At 47.5% G+C, this 24,001-nt stretch overlaps 1 protein-coding gene across 1 annotated transcript in view; it reads left to right on the forward strand.

The window, feature by feature from the left end:
• The window catches only part of pex3 (peroxisomal biogenesis factor 3), a 34,517-nt gene extending 11,515 nt beyond the window's left edge, over positions 1–23,002 (forward strand). The window contains exons 4-12 of the mRNA XM_038816777.1: positions 1,675–1,718; positions 2,686–2,810; positions 6,249–6,315; positions 9,581–9,635; positions 17,267–17,426; positions 18,950–19,020; positions 19,118–19,240; positions 21,046–21,142; positions 22,444–23,002. Of these exons, the coding sequence (XP_038672705.1) occupies positions 1,675–1,718; positions 2,686–2,810; positions 6,249–6,315; positions 9,581–9,635; positions 17,267–17,426; positions 18,950–19,020; positions 19,118–19,240; positions 21,046–21,142; positions 22,444–22,527 (826 nt within the window). The 3' untranslated portion in view covers positions 22,528–23,002. The remainder of the gene's footprint in view (positions 1–1,674; positions 1,719–2,685; positions 2,811–6,248; positions 6,316–9,580; positions 9,636–17,266; positions 17,427–18,949; positions 19,021–19,117; positions 19,241–21,045; positions 21,143–22,443) is intronic.
• Positions 23,003–24,001: the final 999 nt, after the last annotated feature.

A 24,001-nucleotide genomic window follows, 5' to 3' on the forward strand; every position in this document is an offset into this window, starting at 1 on the left:
AACAGATCCTTGTGGTACGCCACTCGTAACTGAACTCCATTCTGAACATTTCCCATCAACTACCACTCTCTGTCTTCTTTCAACTAGCCAATTTCTGATCCACATCTCTAAATCACCCTCAATCTCCAGCCTCCGTATTTTCTGCAATAGCCGACCGTGGGGAAAGCTTGAGTGAAGTATAAACACTGGCAGAGATCACTATGGCCAAATGACTTGTTTCTGCGCTGCAAAGTACTTCACCTGGAGGTAGCATGTGTTGTTCTGGGCACTGCACCTTAGGAAGGACATATTGGCCTTGGAGGATGTGCAGCATAGATTTACCAGAATGATACCTGGACTCCCAAGGGTTAATTACAAGAAGAGATTGTGCAAAATAGGGCTGTCTTCCCTCTTAACAGAGAAGATCAAGGGGTGATTTGGTTGATTTGCAAGATATTAAGGAGAGCAAGTAGGATATATGCATAGAAACTATATCCACTGGCTGGATAGCCTGGGACTTGGAGTCAGAGTCGAACAAACTGGAGTGACAAATCAAGAGTGAAATTAGTAAAAGCACTTCCTCACGCAAAGCGTGGGAGAAGTTTAGAATTCTCTTCCTCCAATTGATACGAGGTCAAATGATCACTTTAAGGCTGGGAGTGATAGATTTTTGTTATTCAAAGGTGTTCAGGGATTTGGAACAAAAGATGGATATGTCGAGCTAGGTTACAGATCAGCCAGGATCTCATTGAATAGGAATAGACTCGAGGGGTTAAATGGTCTCCTCCTGTCCCTATGTCCTTGTCCGTAAAACTGTTAGGGAGGTGGGTAACTGGATGTCATAAAATACTAACATGGCCCAGAGAGATCGAGACCTTTGGGATGCTGGGCTGGGAGTGTTGGAATGCTAGAGGGGCGTGCTTAAATAAGCCTCATGTTCCCCAAACATCAAGTTTTACAAAGATCAGGTTTCATTTGTAACCAGTGAAGAAGTCAGTTGCCCAATTTGATCTCTCCAAAAGCACTGACTTGTGTTGAGATACCATTCCATGGATACCGGCTGACTGACAGACAGACAGCCCAGCGCTCGTTCAAGTGCTCATCCTTCATGCATGATCCAGGCTTTGAGTGACAGCAGACCGTTTACGCTGGCCTTGCCTGAACTTGAAGCAACTTCTCAGGGACTCGTGGCTGAGCTAAAAGCGCCTGTTTATTGTAAGTAAATGCAATGTATTATTGCATGCTGTAAAATGTAAGGTTACCCGTTCCAATCTGAGAGATGCATAGGCAGCTTGGCTAAAGGCTTGGCTCCCAGCTAGATTCTCTGACACTAGTAACTCATAGCGTCATACAGCACAAAAAGAGGTTCGTGGATGGAACTCTTGATCATCCTGGATTTAACACTAAAATAGTTTATTTGATCATTATCGTTGCTTTGTGTGAGACTAGGCTGTGTACAAATTTTCTACCTCATTTCCTACAGTACACTGTGACTACAGGTCAAGCAGTGAAGTGCATTGGGGTCCTGAGATTGTGAAAGGCACTGTATAAAATCATGTCTTTCTTTCCATATCCAGTTTCTATTATCCGCTCAGGGCTTCTGTCAGTTCCGACAGGTATTTAAGGCCCCTCTAGTATAAAGATTGAATGTGTCTAGGTCAATTGTAATGTTTTGCTTCAATGTCTTTTTTTCAGACCTACCAACAAGTTGGAGATCTGGGAAGATCTGAGGATTATAAGTAAGCCAGGCTTCTATTTTGTTTCATTTATCCCATAGCTTGAGATTAACATGGATGTTTTCCACCAGTACAGACTGGAACTCGTCATGTTGTGAGGGCAGTGCACAGCGAACATTATCCTGAGGAGTATCAGTGCTGGAACCCTTACCTTTAATTGATATGTGCTGATGGAAATCCACCCAAGATTTGGGGGCGAGATTCTTGGGTCTGTTTGGATTGAGGAAAATCTTGGTGGCACAGCAGTGAGACCCCTGAAATAAATTGATATGCTGTATTAATCAGTGCTTCCATTCACACAGCTCACTGAGAGTGTCCGTTAATGCAATCCCCTGTTATCAGTCATGTTTCAGTATAACTGGCTGTGGCTTCTTATTTCTCCATAAACTGTAGGTCTTTGCGACAGGTGAGATGTAAATGAAAGCAGTTCAAAGAAGGTTTACTGGACGGATTGTCTTGTGAGGAGAGGTTGGAGAGGTTATGTTTGTATTCACTGGAGTTTATAAATGTAAGAGGCGACTTGATCAAAACTTTATGATCCTGATGGGTATTGACAGGGTGGATGTGGAGAGGTTCTTTCCTCTTGTGGGAGAAAGTAGAACTAGGGGTCACTGTTCAAAAATAAGAGGTCGCTCATTTAAAACGGAGATGAGTAGAAATCTTTTCTCTGAGGGTCTCTGGAACTCTCTTCCTCAAAAGGCAGTGGACGCAGATTCTTTGAATGTTTTTGAAGAAGAACTAGATAGATTCTTTATCAACAAGGGGGTGAAAGGTTATCGGGGGAGGCGGGAATGTGGGGTTGAGGTTACAATTCGATCAGCCATGATCTCATTGAATGGCGGAGCAGGCTCGATGGGCCGAGTGGCCTACTCCAGCTCCTAATTCATATGTATAGTCCATTATTCTCTGCACAAATTTTCATTCCTCTTTTCTTCCTTTCCCCCACTCTCTCCCTGTTTTGCCTCTCAAGGTTTCAGCCGGAGCATGGTGGCTGTCTACAGTACCTGCATGCTAGTGGTCCTCTTACGAGTCCAATTAAACATCATCGGAGGATATATCTACCTGGACAACGCAATAGTTGGCAAGAATGGCACTGTAAGTTCACCCTGGCGTTGTACTGAACAGTGAGTTAAAAGGAAAATAATCGACAAGCAGCTGAAAATAAAAATAAAAACAACAGAAAATGCTGCAAATGCACAGATCCCATCAGGCAACTATGAAGAGAAAATATATGTCAGCAATAACTCTCATTTATAAAGCACCTTATGTCAGCGTAAAATGTCTCAATGTGCTCCCCTGGAGTGTTACCAAACCACATTGATACCAAGCCAAATAAGATCAGGCCTGATAAGGCTCAGAGAGGTAGGTTTAAGGAGGATCTAAAGGGAGGAAAGAGGTTTAGAGAGGGAATTCCAGATTTTATAGCCGAGGCAACTGCAGGCACAATTACTAAAAGTGGGGATTCGCAAGAACCAGAATTGCAGGATCTCCAGGATTGGAGGTTACAGAGGTAAGAATGTTAGGTCTTGTGCAGTGGGTCGTGTCCCTGTCTCCGCTGAGCCAGAGGTTGAGTTCAAAACCCACTCCAGGACCTGATGATGAAGGAAGGTGCGTTCGTAATGCAGCCAGACAGATGGCTTATCAACCTGCAAATCCTTCCAGCACACACGAATGGTAGGCGTTCTCCCCCAGAGATATTCCTGGTCAGCCTTGTGATGGAAAGAACATTGTACCCTCTACAGTCCCTGTCCACAGCTCCAGGCTGCAACCCACATGTAAAAGTGCATGCTGCCACAACAACTCCTCAGTGAGCTGTATCTCGCCGCCACAGAGACAGAGGGGCAAGGCTATAGAGGGACTTGTAAACGACTATGAGAATTTTAAGGACTCTTTGTCAAAGTGCCTTGATGAAAGATCTGAGCCTGGAAATTAATCTACCTTTTCTCTATACAGTTGTTGGCAGGCCTGATGAATATTTACAGCACTTTGTGTCACAAAGCAGCACGTTTAGACTCGAGTGCCGATTCAGTTTCCAGCCTTTTCACCCATGTTTAGATTGTGTTTAATTCACTGTAAAGGAAGCTGCAGAAAATATATCTACCCCTCTATCGGGAATGTTAGTGATTGATAATTTCATCAACCCAGAACCCAAAGAATCACTCAATTATCACTCATCCTTTAAAAAGTACACGGATGAGCACCTGGCATGTGATAACATTCAAGGCTATGGACCAAGTGTTGGCAAATGGGATGCGGTAGGTAGGCCAGATGTTTTTCATGTGTCGGTACAGAACAGATGGGCCAAAGGGCCTCTTCACCATATTTTCTGTGATTGCAGTGTATAAAGGGCAAAGACAGTATAACCACTGCAGTACCTAATCCTACCATGAGGTGGCACTGTGAACAGGGTAGATATCTGTGAGCATTGAGTGGAATCGCCACATAAAATGACAGTAATCCCTGTGCCAGTTTCTGCAACCCCCTTACCCTATGGGTCAGAAGGTAGTGGGCTCAAGACCCATTCCAGAACATGAGCACATAATCTAGCCCGCAAAGAAAGTGTTGCATTTTTCTTCCGACCCAGTTTGGAATCCGCTTCACGCGCAAGATGCAGTAGGTGCCAGGATTCTGAAATGGGACCAGAAATTGGTGGAAACACGCGGCAGATGTGGCAGCATCCTGGAGAGAGAAACAGAGCAAAGGTCTCTGGTTGATGAGCTTTTTGTCAGAACTGAAACATTAACTGTGTCCCGCTCTCCCACAGAGGCCGCCCAGCCTGCTGTGCACGTCCTGCACTTTTCAGTTCTCTTATTGGAATCTCCTTGTCCATGAAATCGGGGGGGGGGGGGGGGGGGGGGCGGGCGCAGTGCCTTAACCAACAATCCTCCATCAACTAGCAGTCCCACAAATAATCACATGTGACATTCCTCTTTATGGGATCTTGCTGTGCGCAGACGTCTGCTGTGTTCACGAGCAACAACGGCCGGCGCACACTTCCAAGTTGATTTAGTTTCATTTCATACATGTTGCGATCACCACCATCCAGTTATTTCATGCGATTCTACTCAATGCTCACAGATATGTCCCCTGTTCTCCAGCACCACCTCATGGCAGGATTAAATACTGCAATCCCCATGAACAAGGGATTTTCTGGGTAACAATGAAATTATCAAATATTTACATTCCTGAGAGGGATTGTAGAAGAGCTACTTCCTGCATGGGCCCTTTCTATTGAATTAAATGACCAGACTGCTTATCCCACATCCAGTACTGGGTGAGCAAAAATTTCCTCCGATTAAACGTTGGCCATTGTTTTCGGTACCTGCTCCAAACTCTGTTCCCTAGTGACCGACTCCATCCCCCATCCTGCCCACTGTCTAAACCAGTCTGTTTACAACATTGGTATCACATGTGACGCCAAGATGCGTTCCAACCTCACACCATCGTGAAGACTGCCTATTTCCACCTCCACAACTTTGTCCCTGCCTCAGCTCATTTGCCGCTGAAAACCTCATTCATGCCTTTGTTATCTCCAGACATGACTGTTCAAACACACTTTACCTTTCCTCCCACATTCTACCCTCAGATAGCTGAGTTCATCCAAAACTCTGCTGCCCATATCTCAACTTGCACTCAAACAAGTTTGCTGATCACCCACGTGCTCGCTGGCCTACATTGACTCCCGCTCCAGGGACACGGTGATTTAAAAACTCATCCTTGTTTTGAGAACCCTCCGTGACCACCCGACCTCTATCTCTGTACACTCCTCCAGTCTCACAGCGCTCCAGGGTATCGGCGATCCTCTAAATCCGGCCTTGTTTGTAACCACCGCTCAGACACTAAGCTCTGCAATTCTCTCCCTAAACCTCTCTGCCTCTCTATCTCTCTTTTCTCCTTAAATACATTCCTTAAAGCTGACAACTTTAACCAAGATTTTGACCTCTGGGCCTAATAACTCTGTATATAGCTCAGTGCCATACGTTATAATGATACTGAGAAATGTCTTCAGACTTTATTATGTTACAGGTACTACTTAACTCTAAGTTGTTGTATATACACGGTTTTAGTGGTGACACAAATATGAGGTTGTAAGCATCTCAGGATTAATTATTTTTAAAATAAATTTAGTGTACTCAATCACTTTTTCAATTAAGGGGCAATTTAGCATGGCCAATCCACCAACCCTGCACATCTTTGGGTTGTGGGAGTGAAACCCACGCAAACACGGGGAGAATGTGCAAACCCCACACGGACAGTGACCCAGGGCCGGGATCGAACCTGAGATCTCGGCGCCGTAAGGCAGCAGTGCTAACCACTCTGCCGCTGTGCTGCCCTGGATCAATTGTGACACCAAGCTGGCAAACGGTCTGGCTTCATCTCACACTGTTGCCAGGGCGAGGGATGCAATCGATAGCTAGAAAACAGATTAGAAAATATAAATATAAGGTGCTTTAACACTTAGTTCTTTCTGCTACACCTTGTTGTCGGCCAGTAGCATTGCGTCATTCACATTGTATTTTGCTTGTGCCGCAGGCCCCTTTAGCTCCTCCTGAGGTACAGCAGCAATACCTGTCGAGTATACAGCACCTGCTTGGAGACGGTAAGTGTGCTTGCTGTGTTTGTCAGATTATTTTGGGTGTAAAGGGGGTGCAGGATAGTAGCACCGTGCTCCTGGAGTCCCCGGTATGTTGAGTTTAAAATCCACCACCGTGGTTGCAGAATTTAAACTCAATTACTTCAAAAACTCTGAAGTTAAAAAGCTAACACCTGTAATAGTCATCATGAAGCAACCAGATTCTCAAAAAAAGGACATTCGACTCACTGATGTCCTTTAGAGAAGGAAATCTGCCCTCCTTGCCCATTCTGGTCTGTACTGTGACTCCAGGCCCCCAGCCATCAGTCCACGGGGAAAAGGTAGAGAGTGGGACTAGCTGAGTTCTCCGAGAGCCAGCACAGATCAACAGGCTGGACAGCCTCATCCTGTGCCAGAATCATTCAATGACCTTCCACTTTGCTGTATCCCCTCTTATACAATATATTATCATTCAAATTTCTCCCTCTCTTTAACACTGAAGAAGAATCATACGAACTCGAAACATTGGGCGCGATTCTCCGCTAATGCGGAGATTCGTAAAGGCTGCCGTGAAACTGGCCGTGTTTCATGGCAGCCTCTGCGCCCCCTCCCGGGACCCGATTCTCCCCCCCGGTCGGGGCTAGCAGCGCGGCCCCGTGAAGAACGGCATCGCGGGCTTAGCGACCGCCAAGCGTCACGGCGGCTGACGCGCATGCGGGGGTTGGACGGCTCCAACCCGCGGATGACGTCATCACGCATATGCGTCAAACCCGCGCATGCGCAGGCCGTCATGCCCCTCAGCTGCCCCGCGGACTGATCCTGCGGGGCAGCGGAGGAACAAAGAGTGCGCGGGTTTCGGACCCGCTGCCCGCGATCGGTGCCCACCGATCGCGGCCCATGCCACCCTAGGCACGGCCGTGGTGCCATGGTTGTCCGGGACGGCACTTTGCGGCCGTTTTCAAGAACCCGTAAAGGCCTGGGAACTCGGCCCATTGGCCAGGGGAGAATCGCTGTTCGCCGTAGTGTCGTGGGGGGGGGGGGAGAATAACGGGAGGGCGGGAAAAATGTCGGGAAGGCCCTCCCGCTATTCTCCGACCCGTCGTGGGCAGCGGAGAATCGCGCCCATTAATTCTCTTTCTCTCTCCCCAGATGCTGCCAGACCTGCTGAGTTTTTCCAGTATTTTCTGTTTTTTCTTCCTATGTTTCTACATGGCTGACTTTATTTGCCCTCTGAAATGGCCCAGCAAGCTACTCAGTTAGGGCTGATCAATAATTGCTAGTCTTGCCAGAATGCTCACGTTTTTGCAAATGAGTAAAAAGAATGCTGTGCGCAATAACTGTGCGCAGTGTTGGCCAGCATATTGTCAAACTTCAATGGGAAGAGGCAGTCTCTCCCTTTGCCAAGGGCTCTCCCACACAAAACCCTAGACTAACCATCTGGAAATGAGTGAGTCCGGTGCAAAGAATTGGTCATGAGTTTCTGGAACAATTGGCGGGCACGTCGTAAACTGTCCCATCACTCCGGGAGCTCAGGAAGCACCGGATTTGGGATGAGAGTTGTAGGGAGGCCTTGCTGTTGGAATCCAGCCTTCATTGACTGAACAACCAGAGAACACAGATTGACGGTTATTGGTGTCAAAGTCCGGGTGGTGGGGGTGAGAATTTTTTTTTTTACACGTGAATTATTACACTCTGGAATACACTCAGAAAGTCTGGTGGAAGCAGATATAATCATAATTTCTAAAAGCCAATCAGATATATTCTTGAAAAGGGAACGTTTGGAGGGATATGAGGAAAAAGCAGGAGTAGTTTTTCCTAATTGGATTAGCTCATTGACCGTACCGGCACGATGATTCGAATGGGCGTCTTTTGCTCTGGATGGTTCTCTGAATCTGCCCTCGTAACTCCTGGGTTCAGTGACTGGGTGGAGAGACACAATTAACTGCTGCTAAAGCTCTCCACCAGTGGGTGGGGCTGTGCCCACACAGCGGTCCGGAGTATTGTGACAACGGACTCGCCTTTTTATACTGACCGTTGCTCCTTCTGAGGACCGTCTAAATATCTGCAGTCCCACAAGAATATCAGGAGCAGGAGTCTGGCGGGTTATTTTGTGAATTCTTTGCTGATGTACCTCAGCACCAACTTTAGCCCTATCGCTTGACACTCTTAGTATCTAAAAGCATATTAATCTCTACTTTGGATATACTCAGTGACTGAACATCCACGGCCCTTCGGAATTCCAAAGGTTCACAGCTCTCTGAATGAAGACATTTCTCCTCATCTCAGTCTTAAATGTTTGTTGCAAGGGGGAATGGAAAATGAAAGTTTTGCTGCAGTTGAACAGAATGTTGGGGAGCCCACCCCGGAGTACTGTTTTTGTCTCCTTGCCTGAGGAGCAGTTCAGAGAAAGTTCACTCGACTGATTCCTGCGATGAGAGGTTATCTTGTGAGGAAAGGTTGGACAGGCTGAGCCCGTATCCATGGAAGTTTATAAGAACGAGAAGTGAAACGCGTAAGATCATGAGAGGTGTAGAAGCTGCGAGAATGTTTCCTGGTGTGGAAGAGAATAGAACGAGGAGGGGGGGGCATGGTTTAAAAATAAGGGGGCTCGCATTTTAAGACAGAAATAAGGAGGATTTCTTCTCTCTGTGGTCGTGGGTCAGTAGAATTCTCTCGAGAGTTGGCCCTGAGTGAGACATACTTTTGGTTGACGAGGGTTGTGAGGGTCGACAGGAAAGTGGAGTTGAAGCCACAATCCGGTCAGTCATGATCTTATCAAATGGCAGAGCAGGCACCAAATAGCCCACCTACTCTGCTCCTTATTGTGAGACCATGCTCCTAGTTTTGGACTCTCCTGGAAGTTCCAATGAAATCACCCCTCATTCTTCTAAGTCCAGAGAATTTAAGCCCGTGCTGATGAATCTCTCCACCTGTCATCCAGTCCCGTGACATGGACAGGGTTTGGTGATAATCCTTTTGGAGATGGCGGATAGGAAAACAATAACATTGCAATTGTACTTTATTTATCCAAGCTTTTCAGAGGAGTGTTAAGACCAGGCTGAGGTCATGTTAAAGTGTCTGTGTGTTTGGCAGGCTGGCAGCATAGCGGGTGTCTCCAGCAGTGGCTCGTTACAACCACGGGAGCAGGGGTCTCCGTGGCTACCAAGAATAGAGCTCCTCCTTGACCCTTGCTGGTGCTGGGAGAGCGGTCAGCTGAAGTGTGCCCAGCAGGAAAGCCCCTTTAGACTACATCTCAGCATCTAATGATAGCTGTTTGTGTTTCTGTATTTAGGTTTGAATGAACTGATTACAGTGGTGAAGAAGGCTGTGCAGAGTGTGATTGGAAAGTAAGTACCATGGTGTCTGTCAATATTCCGCTTCTGTGTCCAAACAAGATGGAGCCACAAATCTCATGCTCAGATTTGAACAGTTTGAAAAATGAAATGAAAATCGCTTATTGTCACGAGTAGCCTTCAATGAAGTTACTGTGAAAAGCCCCTAGTCGCCACATTCCGGCGCCTGTTCGGGGAGGCTGGTGCGGGAATTGAACCATGCTGCTGGCCTGCCCGGGTCTGCTTGAAAAGCCAGCGATTTAGCCCAGTGTGCTAAACCAGCCCCAATTTAGCCCCAACATTTCCACGTTGTCCTGCATTTGAAAAAGAACTGAAAGGCAGAGCTGGCATTTAAATAGCACTTGCATGACATTGGGACACCCCAAGATTTTTACAGCCTACAAAGTATAGTTATTGTTGTAATGTAGGAAATGCAGCAGCTACTTTATACACAGCAGGCTCTCTCACACAACAGTGAGATAATGATCTCTTAACTCCCTGGCACCCCAGTGTCAGATTTGGGGTTAACCCCAAAGACGTGTTCAATCCGTCTCAGAAGTTCCCAGGTAAGCATTTACACGGCAATTGTCCAGAAGCGCTAACTTCCCCTGGACAACTGCGCTGGGAACCATCCGACAAAGCGATTCAAGTTGCGAACTTCGGATCACTTTGCCAGTGATACGCTAACAGTTACTCTGAAAGAGTTAGAAAAAATAAAAGCACTTTTAACTTCAGCATTACTACTTTAAACACCCAGACCGAGCCGAGCATGGGAAACCCCGCAACATCCCCTCCCCCCAACTAAGCACCCCCTGATGAATGTGCCGTAAAAAAAAGGGTCATCTCCTCCTTTGCTCGAGTTCTTTTACAGTTCCCCACTGGAGCCGGGACCGCGCTGCGGTGGCCGAATCTCCGCCGGCCTGACTCCGGAAGGTCCTGTGAGACAGGTACTTTAGAATTTTACAGGTAAATGGGTACAGAGTGGTAATCCACCGCTGATTAAACTCTGAGCACGTTATGGCCCAATCCGAATGCTTTTGTGATGCTGATTGAGAGTAAACGTTGCCGCCGGAAACCAGTGAAAACTCCCCAGCTCTTCTTTGAAATAGTGACATGGGATCTTTTAAATTAACCCAAGAGGGCAGATGACGATTTTGTTTAACGTCTCATCCTGAGCATCACCTAACTGGAGCAAGGCGGCAAGGTCCAGTAGAAGTTGTGTTGCCAGCTCTCCTGGATTATACTGGAACCTGCAGGAGCTGGAGATCAAACCCCTGCAGAGTGCTGAGAGCAAAATTATGGGGGCCTTAACAAAAAGTGTTTTTCTTTTGAAAAGTTTTGTTTGTCAGTTGAAAAAGTATTGAAGTTAGAAATTTTAAAAATTCATTTATGGGATGTGGGCCTTTATTGCCCATCCCTAATTGCCCTTGCGAAGATGGTGGTGAGCTGCCTTCTTGAACCACTGCAGTCCCAGAGGCGTAGGTACACCCACTATGCTGTGAGGGAGGGACTTCCAGGATGTTGACCCAGCGACAGTGCAGGAACGGCAATATATTTCCAAGTCAGGATGGTGAGTGACTTGGAGGGGAGCTTGCATGCGATGGTGTTCCCATGTGTCAGCTGCCCTCATCCATAGAGCTCATGTGTTGCAAGGTGCTGTTGAAGGAGCCTTGGTGAGTTACTGCAGTGCATCTTGTAGATGGTACACACAGCTGCCACTGTGCGCCAGTGGTGGAGGGAGTGGATGTTGTAGGTGATGGATGGGTGCCAATCAAGTGGGCTGATTGTCCTCAATGGTGATGGCGACAAAGACTGTTTAACTGAACAGGGCGAAAGAAAGAGTATGGTCATGTGATGCAACCTCCAGTAAAATGTCCAGCCACAATTGGTAACCTTCAAAGGAAGTCAAAGATCCCCCTTGCTGTTGAGGTATTTTCCAATAGCCTGTTCATACCCAGCCCTCTCTGCTAAACAGCTGTATGTGCACATATCTTGTAGTCTTTCGAAAGGACTATGGATAGCCTTATGTTCACTGGGATACAGATACATAAATCATTAAAAGTAGCAATGCAAGATAAGATTAAAAAAACACAGCATTGGCTTACTTCCTTCAATAATAATAATAATCACTTTTTGTCACAAGTAGGCTTCAATGAAGTTACTGTGAAAAGCTCCTAATCGCCACATTCCGGCGCCTGTTTGGGGAGGCTGGAACGGGAACCCGCGCTGCTGGTCTTGTTCTGCATTACAAGCCAGCTGTTTAGCCCCTCTGAGCTAAACCCAGCCCCTGATCAATATATTGAAAGACAGCAATGTTATGCTAAGCTTTTATAGAATCCTGATTAGATCACATTTGAAGTACTGTGCCGAGTGCTGGCCTCCATATTATAAGAAGAATACAGAGGCACTGGAGAAGGTGCAAAAAATATTTATAAGGATACGAGAATTGAGCCGTATAATTTTCAGGGAAGTCTAAATAAGCTAAAGCTCTTTCCTGCAGAAAGAAGATTGAAGGCTGACCGATAACGGCCTTTAATATCATTAAAGGGTTCAGTAAGGTAGACATAAAGATGTTTCCACTTGTGGCGGAGACCAAAGCTCGGGATCATGAATATTTTTAAAAAATTTATTCTTTGATGGGGCGTGGCATTTTTGACAAGGCCAGCATTTATTGCCCAGCCCTAATTTCTCGTGAACGGAGAGGCTTGCTGGGCCATTTCAGAGGGCAATTAAGGGTTAGCTACAATGCTGTGGAGTCACGTGTAGGCCAGACCAGCCAAGGATGGCAGATTTCTTACCCTAAAGGACATTACTGAACCAGATGTGTTTTATTTAAGACAATCGATGATAGTTTCATGTTCACCATTACTGAGCACAGTAAGAAGTCTTACAACACCAGGTTAAAGTCCAACAGGTTTGTTTCAAACACGAGCTTTCGGAGCACGGCTCCTTCTTCAGGTGAATGGAAAGGCTTGTTCCAGAAATGTTTATATAGACACAGTCAGAGATGCCCCGGAATGCGAGCACCTGCAGGCAATCAAATCATCAAAGATGCAGAGAGAGAGGTAACTCCAGGTTAAAGAGGTGTGAATTGTCCCAAGCCAGTTCAGTCGGTAGGCCTCTGCAAGTCCAGGCTTGTTGGTGGGGGCCGAATGTAATGCGACATGAATCCCAGATCCCGGTTGAGTCCGCATTCATGCGTGCGGAACTTAGCTATAAGTTTTTGCTCAGCAATTTTGCGTTGTCGCGTCTCCTGAAGGCCTCCTTGTAGAATGCTGACCCGGAGATCAGAGGCTGAATGTCCTTGACTGCTGAAGTGTTCCCCAACTGGAAGGGAACAGTCCTGCCTGTTGATAGTCGCACGATGCCCGTTTATTCGTTGTCGCAGTGTCTGCATGGTCTCGCCAATGTACCACGCTTCGGGACATCCTTTCCTGCAGCGTATGAGGTAGACTACATTGGTCGAGTCGCACGAGTATGCGCCGCGTACCTGGTGGGTGGTGTTTCCACGTGTAATGGTGGTGTCCATGTCGATGATCTGGCATGTCTTGCAGAGATTACCCTGGCAGGGTTTTGTGGTGTTGTGGTTGCTGTTCTGAAGGCTGGGTAATTTGCTGCAAACAATGGTTTGTTTGAGGTTGCGCGGTTGTTTGAAGGCCAGTAGTGGGGGTGTGGGGATGACCTTGGCAAGATGTCCATCCTCGCTGATGATGTGTTGGAGGCTGCGAAGAAGATGTCGTAGTTTCTCCGCCCCAGGAAAGTACTGGACGACGAAGGGTACTCTGTCAGTGGTGTCCCGTGTTTGTCTTCTGAGGAGGTCGGTGCGGTTTTTTGCTGTGGCGCGGTGGAACTGTCGATCAATGAGTCGAGCGCCATATCCCGTTCGTACGAGGGCATCTTTCAGCATCTGTAGGTGTCTGTTGCGCTCCTCCTTGTCTGAGCAGATCCTGTGTATACGGAGGGCTTGTCCATAGGGGATGGCTTCTTTAATGTGTTTCGGGTGAAAGCTGGAGAAGTGGAGCATCGTGAGATTATCTGTGGGCTTGCGGTAAAGCGAGGTGCTGAGGTGACCGTCCTTGATGGAGACGAGTGTGTCCAAGAATGGAACTGAATTTGGAGAATAGTCCATGGTGAGTTTGATGGTGGGATGGAACTTATTGATGTCATCGTGTAGTCGTTTCAGTGATGTCTCGCCGTGGGTCCAAAGGAAAAAAATGTCATCGATGTATCTGGTGTATAGCATCGGTTGAAAGTCCTGTGTGGTGAGGAAGTCCTGTTCAAACTTGTGCATGAAGATGTTGGCATATTGAGGTGCAAATTTGGTCCCCATGGCTGTTCCGTGCGTCTGGATGAAGAATTTGTTGTCGAAGGTGAAGACGTTGTGGTCTAGAATGAAACGGATGAGTTGCAGAATTGCGTCTGGAGATTGGCAGTTGTCGGTGTTGAGGACTGAGGCTGTTGCAGCAATGCCGTCGTCATGGGGGATGCTGGTGTAGAGTGCCGAGACATCCATTGTGACGAGGAATGTTCCTGGTTCAACTGGTCCATGGGTGCTGAGTTTCTGTAGGAAGTCCGTCGTGTCGCGACAGAAGCTGGGTGTACCTTGTACGATGGGTTTCAAGATGCCCTCGATGTGGCCAGAGAGGTTCTCACACAGGGTCCCATTGCCTGAAACGATAGGACGGCCTGGTGTGTTGGCCTTGTGTATTTTCGGGAGGCAGTAGAGATCTCCAATGCGGGGATTACGTGGGATGAGAGCACGTAGGGTGTTCTGAAGGTCTGGATCTAAGGTCTTGATCAGTCTGCTGAGTTGGCGGATGTGTTCCTTGGTTGGATCTGCGGGTAACTGCCTGTAGTGTTCCTGGTTGTCGAGTTGTCGGTATACTTCTTTGCAGTAGTCTGTTCTGTTCAGTATGACGGTGGCCCCTCCTTTGTCTGCTTGTCTGCCAGCAGACAAAGGAGGGGCCACCGTCATACTGAACAGAACAGACTACTGCAAAGAAGTATACCGACAACTCGACAACCAGGAACACTACAGGCAGTTACCCGCAGATCCAACCAAGGAACACATCCGCCAACTCAGCAGACTGATCAAGACCTTAGATCCAGACCTTCAGAACACCCTACGTGCTCTCATCCCACGTAATCCCCGCATTGGAGATCTCTACTGCCTCCCGAAAATACACAAGGCCAACACACCAGGCCGTCCTATCGTTTCAGGCAATGGGACCCTGTGTGAGAACCTCTCTGGCCACATCGAGGGCATCTTGAAACCCATCGTACAAGGTACACCCAGCTTCTGTCGCGACACGACGGACTTCCTACAGAAACTCAGCACCCATGGACCAGTTGAACCAGGAACATTCCTCGTCACAATGGATGTCTCGGCACTCTACACCAGCATCCCCCATGACGACGGCATTGCTGCAACAGCCTCAGTCCTCAACACCGACAACTGCCAATCTCCAGACGCAATTCTGCAACTCATCCGTTTCATTCTAGACCACAACGTCTTCACCTTCGACAACAAATTCTTCATCCAGACGCACGGAACAGCCATGGGGACCAAATTTGCACCTCAATATGCCAACATCTTCATGCACAAGTTTGAACAGGACTTCCTCACCACACAGGACTTTCAACCGATGCTATACACCAGATACATCGATGACATTTTTTTCCTTTGGACCCACGGCGAGACATCACTGAAACGACTACACGATGACATCAATAAGTTCCATCCCACCATCAAACTCACCATGGACTATTCTCCAAATTCAGTTCCATTCTTGGACACACTCGTCTCCATCAAGGACGGTCACCTCAGCACCTCGCTTTACCGCAAGCCCACAGATAATCTCACGATGCTCCACTTCTCCAGCTTTCACCCGAAACACATTAAAGAAGCCATCCCCTATGGACAAGCCCTCCGTATACACAGGATCTGCTCAGACAAGGAGGAGCGCAACAGACACCTACAGATGCTGAAAGATGCCCTCGTACGAACGGGATATGGCGCTCGACTCATTGATCGACAGTTCCACCGCGCCACAGCAAAAAACCGCACCGACCTCCTCAGAAGACAAACACGGGACACCACTGACAGAGTACCCTTCGTCGTCCAGTACTTTCCTGGGGCGGAGAAACTACGACATCTTCTTCGCAGCCTCCAACACATCATCAGCGAGGATGGACATCTTGCCAAGGTCATCCCCACACCCCCACTACTGGCCTTCAAACAACCGCGCAACCTCAAACAAACCATTGTTTGCAGCAAATTACCCAGCCTTCAGAACAGCAACCACAACACCACAAAACCCTGCCAGGGTAATCTCTGCAAGACATGCCAGATCATCGACATGGACACCACCATTACACGTGGAAACACCACCCACCAGGTACGCGGCGCATACTCGTGCGACTCGACCAATGTAGTCTACCTCATACGCTGCAGGAAAGGATGTCCCGAAGCGTGGTACATTGGCGAGACCATGCAGACACTGCGACAACGAATAAACGGGCATCGTGCGACTATCAACAGGCAGGACTGTTCCCTTCCAGTTGGGGAACACTTCAGCAGTCAAGGACATTCAGCCTCTGATCTCCGGGTCAGCATTCTACAAGGAGGCCTTCAGGAGACGCGACAACGCAAAATTGCTGAGCAAAAACTTATAGCTAAGTTCCGCACGCATGAATGCGGACTCAACCGGGATCTGGGATTCATGTCGCATTACATTCGGCCCCCACCAACAAGCCTGGACTTGCAGAGGCCTACCGACTGAACTGGCTTGGGACAATTCACACCTCTTTAACCTGGAGTTACCTCTCTCTCTGCATCTTTGATGATTTGATTGCCTGCAGGTGCTCGCATTCCGGGGCATCTCTGACTGTGTCTATATAAACATTTCTGGAACAAGCCTTTCCATTCACCTGAAGAAGGAGCCGTGCTCCGAAAGCTCGTGTTTGAAACAAACCTGTTGGACTTTAACCTGGTGTTGTAAGACTTCTTACTGTGCTCACCCCAGTCCAACGCCGGCATCTCCACATCATGGCTACCATTACTGAGATAAGCTTTTCCAGATCTTGTTTTAATTAAATTAAAAATTCCACCAGCTGCTGTGGGATTTGAACCCATATGCACAGAATATGTGGGTCTTTGCCCCTGGATGACTAGACCAGTGACATTACCATTACACCATCATCTCCCCTTGATAGTCACTAATAAATTCAATGGGGAATTCAGGACAAATGTAACACCAAAGAGGTGAGACTACAGGGAGTGGTTGAGGTGAATGGCAAATGGGATTAGGTAGGCAGGCCAGGTGTTTTCCATACGTTGGTGCAGATTCGATGGGCTGAAGGGCCTCTCTGTGCTGTATTATTCTGTGAAAACCCTAAATGCGTTTAAAGGGAAGCTGGATCAACCCATGCATGTTACTGAATGATGCAGCAGACTTGAAGAGCTGAATAGCCTACTCCAGCTCATACGTTCTGTGTTCCGAAATGTTTAGAGGGAAAGGTTGATATGAAGGGGAATGGGAGGAGGCTTGTATGGAGCATAGACACCTGCTTCTTGTGCTATAAAGACTTTGTAAGCCGATGCTGTACACTTTGAGTGCTAATGCCCAGTTTGTTTCTCCACACAGTGTGTCGCTGAAGCAGTGCGTGTCACTGCAGGAGCTGGAACGGTATCTGGGTGAAATCCGGCAGCTGGTAGAGCATCGTGGTCAGTCTAGTGAGCCAGAGACCGGGTCCCCGCTGTGTTGGTATCTAATTCCCAATGAGGAAAGCACCTTAGCCTCCCAGGTATGGTTTGACTCTAAACGAGCGCCAATGTGCCCTGATGCCAATCGGGGACGTTGCTACATGAATGCTCTTTGTATGATTCCTCCATCGTTCGCCCTTCCTGACAGTTTGCTTGGACACAGCCCTCGAATCCATCACTCGACTCGCCATTTTTCATTTGTCACCAAGAGTGGCAAATTGTTGGAAGACTAGTTCAACCGCAGACACCTCACTGCAGTGTCTCAACCCGCCACTGGCTTCCAGCCTGACTTTATTGGATAACAGTCAAAGGCCTGAGCCAGGTTGCCCTTTCCTAACCCAAGGCTACTGAGTCCAGTTGTAACACCACAACAGAGACCATCTGATTCAGCAACAGACTGACTGACGTTGGAAACTGGGACCTTCTCGGCCCGCGTGAGTCAGCTACGCCCTGGACAGCGGCACTAATTTTTTAACACAAAGTCACTTTTTATTTCTTCCCTTTTGTTGATATCTCAGCATCCAGTATTCCAGGGGTGAGTGGCCTCTTCCCCCATCTTGACTCTGAACCCAGCTGTAACGTACTGCAGGGAAGTGGCCTTTGGCTATTTCCTTTCTGCTCCCTGACACCACTTGGTACACAGCAGCTGCTTTCCTCTAGTGTTGAAAAACCATTTGGTTTCGGCCTATAACCCTGCCAGCCCTGCTGCTGTGCATTGGCACTGGGAGTTTGCAGTATGGTTTCATACAAAACAGCAATGCAGTTTCATTGGCATCTAAACTCTCAGTCCTCCTGGGGCATTCTGTCTGATACACACTATGACAGAGTGCAGCCTTCTGGCTCAGTGTAAATCCTCATCACATTCTTATAGAATCCCGAAGTGCAGAAGGAGGTCATTTGGCCCTTCGAATCTGCACCAGTCCTCTGAAGAAAGAGGCCCGATCTCCATAGCCTCCACCTAACCTTTGGATACCAAGAGGCAATTTAGCATGGCCAATCCACCTAACCTGCACTTCTTTGGACTGTGGGAGGAAACCCGGAGGAAACCCACGCAGACACAGGGAGAACGTGCAAACTCCACACAGATAGTCACCCAAGGTCAGAATTGAACACGGGTCCCTGGCGCTTTGAGGCAGCAGTACTAAGCACTGTGCCACCGAGCTGCCCGTTCAATCTACTGTCCTCTTCAGCCGCCCAGACAGCCTAACCCACAGTAGCCTCAAGACCCTGTTATCAACTGAATTACGTTCCGAGGGAAGCTGTGATATCTCACAGCAAGACCAGGACCGAGAAGCGTTGTACAGAGAAGTGTTGAGACAAGCAAAGGAATTGGACAGAGCATGCAATTAGTTGATGGAAAACAAAAGCCCATGGCTCTTGAGCATGAGTCCAAAGAATTCCATTTTCTACTGCCCTCACAGGCACTGTATCTCCCATCAGTCGAGGCTGTGAATCAGTTTGGAAGCCTGTCTCCCACAGCCAGGTTAGGTTTGTGCTAATGCGTGAGGTCTAATGTAAGATCTGTCACTGAAGTTTCCATAAAATCTTATTTTTTTCCCCACAGGCCTGTGGTTTGACAGAGAAGGATGTGACCACATTGAAACTTCTAAACGAAACTAGAGATATGCTGGAAAGGTCTGTATGAGGTTTAGCTGAGGCATCTAAATTCAGTCGCTAAAACCGAAGCAAAATGCGATTGTTAACTATCTATTACTTTATATGAATGTTACAGTCCAGACTTCAGCACAGTTTTGAATTCCTGCTTGAATCGGGGATTTAGCCGACTGCTGGACAACATGGCAGAGTTCTTCAAACCAACAGAGCAAGAATTGGCCCAAAATGGAAAGATCAACAGGTCAGTGCATCTCCGCAGCGCAATGCACCACTCGAGAAGTGAGAGCAGGAGAAATGTGGCCAGAGCTAGCGGTATACAAAAACCTTGCTTTGAGTAGAGGTGACAAAAACAAATAAGTTTTACCAAACCTTTATAAATCACCTGCTGGACCTCAGCTACAGTCCTGTGCCCAGTCTCGGGCACCAAGCCCAAGGCCTTGCGAGAGGGGCAGAGATGGATTGGAATAACACCAGGGATAAGGGTCTTCCGTTAAGCGGAGAAGCTGGGATCCTACTTCTTCGAGCAGGTTTAATTTTAAGAGGAGGTTTAATATAGTGTTAAAGATTATGAGGGTTTTGGTAAATGAAAAATAGGGAGAAATTATTTCCACAGGCTGGAGGATCAGTAACCAGAGGCCGTCGGCCTTAAGATAAGCGGTAAAATAACTGGAGTGGAAATGAGAAATGTTTTCACTTATGATCTGGAAGCTACTGCCTGGAAGGGTGCTGGACGCAGATTTCTTCCCTTTCAAAAGGAATGTTTTAAAAGCTCGTTCAGGGGTTGTGGCCGTTGTTGCTCGGCCAGCATTTTTTGCCCCTCCCTAATTGCAATTGGGTAAGTCCTTGGAAGAGGAAACATTTTCAGCATTGGAAGATATTGAGTCGCTCATTCAAAGAGCTGGCACAGCCACGTTGGGCCAAGTGGTCTCCTTTGCTGCACAATTTTGTGAGTTGCTTGATTATTCTGGTAACCTTGAGAGGAGATTTGAATTAAAGCCTTTGAAGAAAAGACCCAGAAATAAGCGTACCTGCTAGCCCTGCCTCCCTCAGATTAACAGGAACCACAGGCCTGATGATTGCACGCCAGACACCTGCTCTGACAGAATAGGGCTGTAGTCTACCGAGACCTGCCCAGGTCAGGACCCGATCCCCTGGCAGAGTCCCACTCGACTGCAAGAATGTGGCGGATGCGACAAGGCTATTTAACCAATTGCCCGACCATGTGGTACAGTTCTTCAAGCTGGCAAAAGCAGACCTGTCTTGCACAGGAAGAATCATCCAGCCAGCCCTCAAACCTCTGCCTTTCACACCTGGTTACCATCCCCGTGTCAAACGTAGCCCCTAGCGCCCCAACAACACAACCTAAACGCTGCCGGCTGCTGTCAATCTGAAATAAAACAGAAAATGTTGGGAAACTTGATGGGTCAGGCAGTACCTGCAGAGAGACAGAGAAACTGAGTTAACGTTTCAGCCATGGGTGCTATCTGACCCGTCGAGTATTTCCATAATTTTCTGTTTATAATTCAGATTGACGGTAACCGCAGTACCAGGTTGTTTTTTTCCCAATGCTGTCAGCTCCCACCCAGCAGTCTGCTCCATACATGCACCATCCTCCATCTAAACCCAGAATCGCCTTCCTGCTTCTTCAATTTGGGTTTTCGATTATATCCTTTGTGATCATTGGTACCTCAGCTAATCTTCCCGGGCTCCAGGAACTGAGTAGTAAAAGGGGATTATGTTCCTGGCTGGCTGAAGATTAGTATTGATGATGGGCCTGACAAGCTTCTGAGGTTTTAGATTGTATGTGGCGATTGAAGCGGAGATGTTTATAAAGGGCAGTTCACAATGATTGTGGCCTGATGTGCCTTAGAGCAGTAGGCTTGGGCTGATTACACCCCTCATACGTGGCTGTTAACTGGGCTGAGAGAGCAGTGGGCTGACAGCAGACAGGTCTGTGAGTTCCTCACATCCTAAACTTATTAATCAGTTGCACAAACAACCAGTTGTCCCTCTCATTTCACATTAATTATTCTCTTTTCCTGGCAGCTTGTCCAATATTCAACTACCCCTCGCTAAAATCATCCCGATTATTAATGGGCAGATACACTCGACCTGCAGTGAGACACCCAGTCATTTTGTTCAGGTGAGCATTACGTCATTTTGTGGATGCAGTTCTCCTGCTCGCTGCATCCTCACTTCGTTACAATCGGTTCCCGATTTCCCATCATCCCTAATGCATTTCTTCCTGGATCTCAAAAGTTCTGGAATCTCCTGCAATCCATACTGTCAATTAAACATTGTTTCTCAACTTGTTTTCCCTCTCTCTCACTATTTTCACCCAGGGCTGTACCTTCCAGTGTTTGTCTTGGCCTTCCCAGTTTTTAAAGTCATGTTTCTTTATTTGTTCATGGGATGTGGGCATTGCCGGCTGGGCCTGCATTTATTGCCCATCCCTGAGGGCATTTAAGAGTCAACCACATTGCTGTGGGTCTGGAGTCACATGTAGGCCAGACCAGGTAAGGATGGCAGATTTCCTTCCCTAAAGGCCATTATTGAAGCAGATGGGGTTTTACGACAATCGACAAAGGTTTCATGGCCATCCTTTTAATTCCAGATTTTAAAAAATTAAATTCAAATTCCACCATCTGCCCTGATGGGATTCAAACCCAGGTCCCCAGAGCATTACCCTGGCTCTCTGGATTACTAGTCCAGCAACAATAAGATTACGCCACTGCAATTGTCTTCATGGTTTGATACTGCCTGGATCTTGCCCCCTGTTAGATTCCTCATTGATCTACCTTGGCTCCAGCTTGGACTGATTGCTGTCTAATGCACGGCATTGGATCAAAGCTTCACTCTGCGGCACTCAGAATTAAAGCTGGCCACTATTGTGCAGAGTCAGGAATCATATGTGTTTCTGTAAGAAAACCTGGAACAAACAAGGAAGGTGAGGTTGGAGCCTGTACCTGATGTGTATTGAACATAAACGGCCAACTCTGCCCCAATCTTTTTCCCCTTCTCTTTATTGGAACTACATTATCTTTCCATACCCTCATGCCTCCAATTTAGAATTCTCAGTCTTGCATTCAAATCTCTTCATGGCTTTGTCTTCTCCTAATCTGTGCAAGCTCTTCCGGCCCATAACCCTTCTCTAGTCCCTCAATTCTGGCTTCTTCTGCATTCCCCCTGCACTGCTCACACCTATGTTCCAATACTGGGGACTGTGGTCTCAGTCACCTTGGACCCATGATACAGAATTCTCTCCAACTCCTCTTCTTTAAAAGTCACCTCTTTGACCCAGCTTTAATTGCTCCTCTTGCCTGATCTCCATTTGTATCTGATTGTTCCTCCTCGAAAGATCCCCTGCCGCTTTCCTGTGGTAAAGGTGGTGGTTGGTCTATAAATGCGTGTTGTTGCTGAGTGTCTGCTCTCATTGCTGCCCAGGATCTGCTGCTGATGGAACAGGTAAAGGACTTTGCTGCCAATGTCTACGAGGCATTCAGCTCCCCTCAACAGCTGGAGAAGTGACCCTCAGCGAGCCGCTCACAGGACAACGAGGGACAGCAAAGCCCAAGCTCACACCTTGCCCGAGATGACATGAAGTGCTTCCTCTCAGTCCTGCAGCGTTCCCATGAGACAGGTGCCAGCACCTGTACCCGCCACACTGTCACTAACAACTGTGTGGCGTTAACCTTTTCTGAATCTTTACAGACATGATTACATTAATCTGCCTGTAACTATTTTGTATCATACTGTTATTTGTATCACTGTATTGTAGATTATAATCTGCGTGCAACTGGATACAGGATTCTCCAGGTAGTGTAGGTATATATTTTTACTGCAGTATGTTCCAGCCCAGATTGAAAACGATTAAGTAAATAATAATATATGTTGCTAGCTGGCACCTCTTCCTTTGATGTTACTAGTTTGGTTTCCTTGCTCCTGGAACCTCCTGATTTAGTATTGTCTTGTATAGTATTAAAAGAATATCAAACCAAGGCCATTTTCCCTTGTCCAAGGTGTCTTATTGTGCAAATACAGACAGTAGAACACAGCTTTGACAAAGAGTCATCAGACTCGAAACGTTCGCTCTTTTCTCTCCCGACAGATGCTGCCAGACTTTGAGATTTTCCAGCATTTTCCCTTTCGCTCGCAGTAGAACACAGGTTCGATTGGGCTATTATTTGAGGCCTCTGAATTACTGGTTTGGTAACAGAACCATAATGCTAATGTGCCCCTCTCCAGGAAGTTCAAAACAATTAGGCATTTAATACGAGTGCCACACGAGCTTGCCGGCAAAGTTGAAGTCCATGGCATAAAAAGGGCAACAGCACAGATTGTGGCTGGGAGACAGGACAGGGGTGAACAGTTGTTTTTGGATCTGGAGGATGGTATACAGGAGGGATTCTCACGAGGTCGATAATGAGGCACAGCTTTTCTTGATATATTGATGACCGAGGGCAGAGTTTTCACACGCGACGGGTGTAAGGGTGGACGGGAGATCCAAACATTGGTTTCAAGCCAGAGAGAAATGACAGTGGGATCTTCTGCTCCCGCCTGCCACGGCAGGTCAGAATTCCTGTCTGAGGCCAACATAAAACCGACTTACATCCCTCTAATGGGATTGCGAAGAAGGCCCGACCAGAATGCCTCCCCTATGTCCGATCGCCTGTGATGCCAGCGGGAAATCACCAGAATGCGTCTTCAGTCTGCACCAGTGTGATGCGTAAAAGTCAGAACTTACTTAAGTGGGGATGAGAATAGGGTGGAGACCTCCGGTGACTGGATCCTGGAACAATATGTGCAGCACTGGGTGGGTGGAGCATCAGCGACCTGGATTTTCTCTGCAGCAGCTTCCAGGTTGTTTTCAGTGCAGTAACCCACCTTGGGATCAGGTCTTTCACCCGCAGCTGGAAAGTTACAGGAGATAACTGTAGGGCAGCAAGCATTTTGGAGGGAGGGGGGGGGGATTAGGGGTCATCAGCGAAATACACATTTGGGG

Source organism: Scyliorhinus canicula, chromosome 1 (assembly GCF_902713615.1).
Source record: "Scyliorhinus canicula chromosome 1, sScyCan1.1, whole genome shotgun sequence".
In the NCBI taxonomy this organism is placed as follows: Eukaryota; Metazoa; Chordata; class Chondrichthyes; order Carcharhiniformes; family Scyliorhinidae; genus Scyliorhinus; species Scyliorhinus canicula.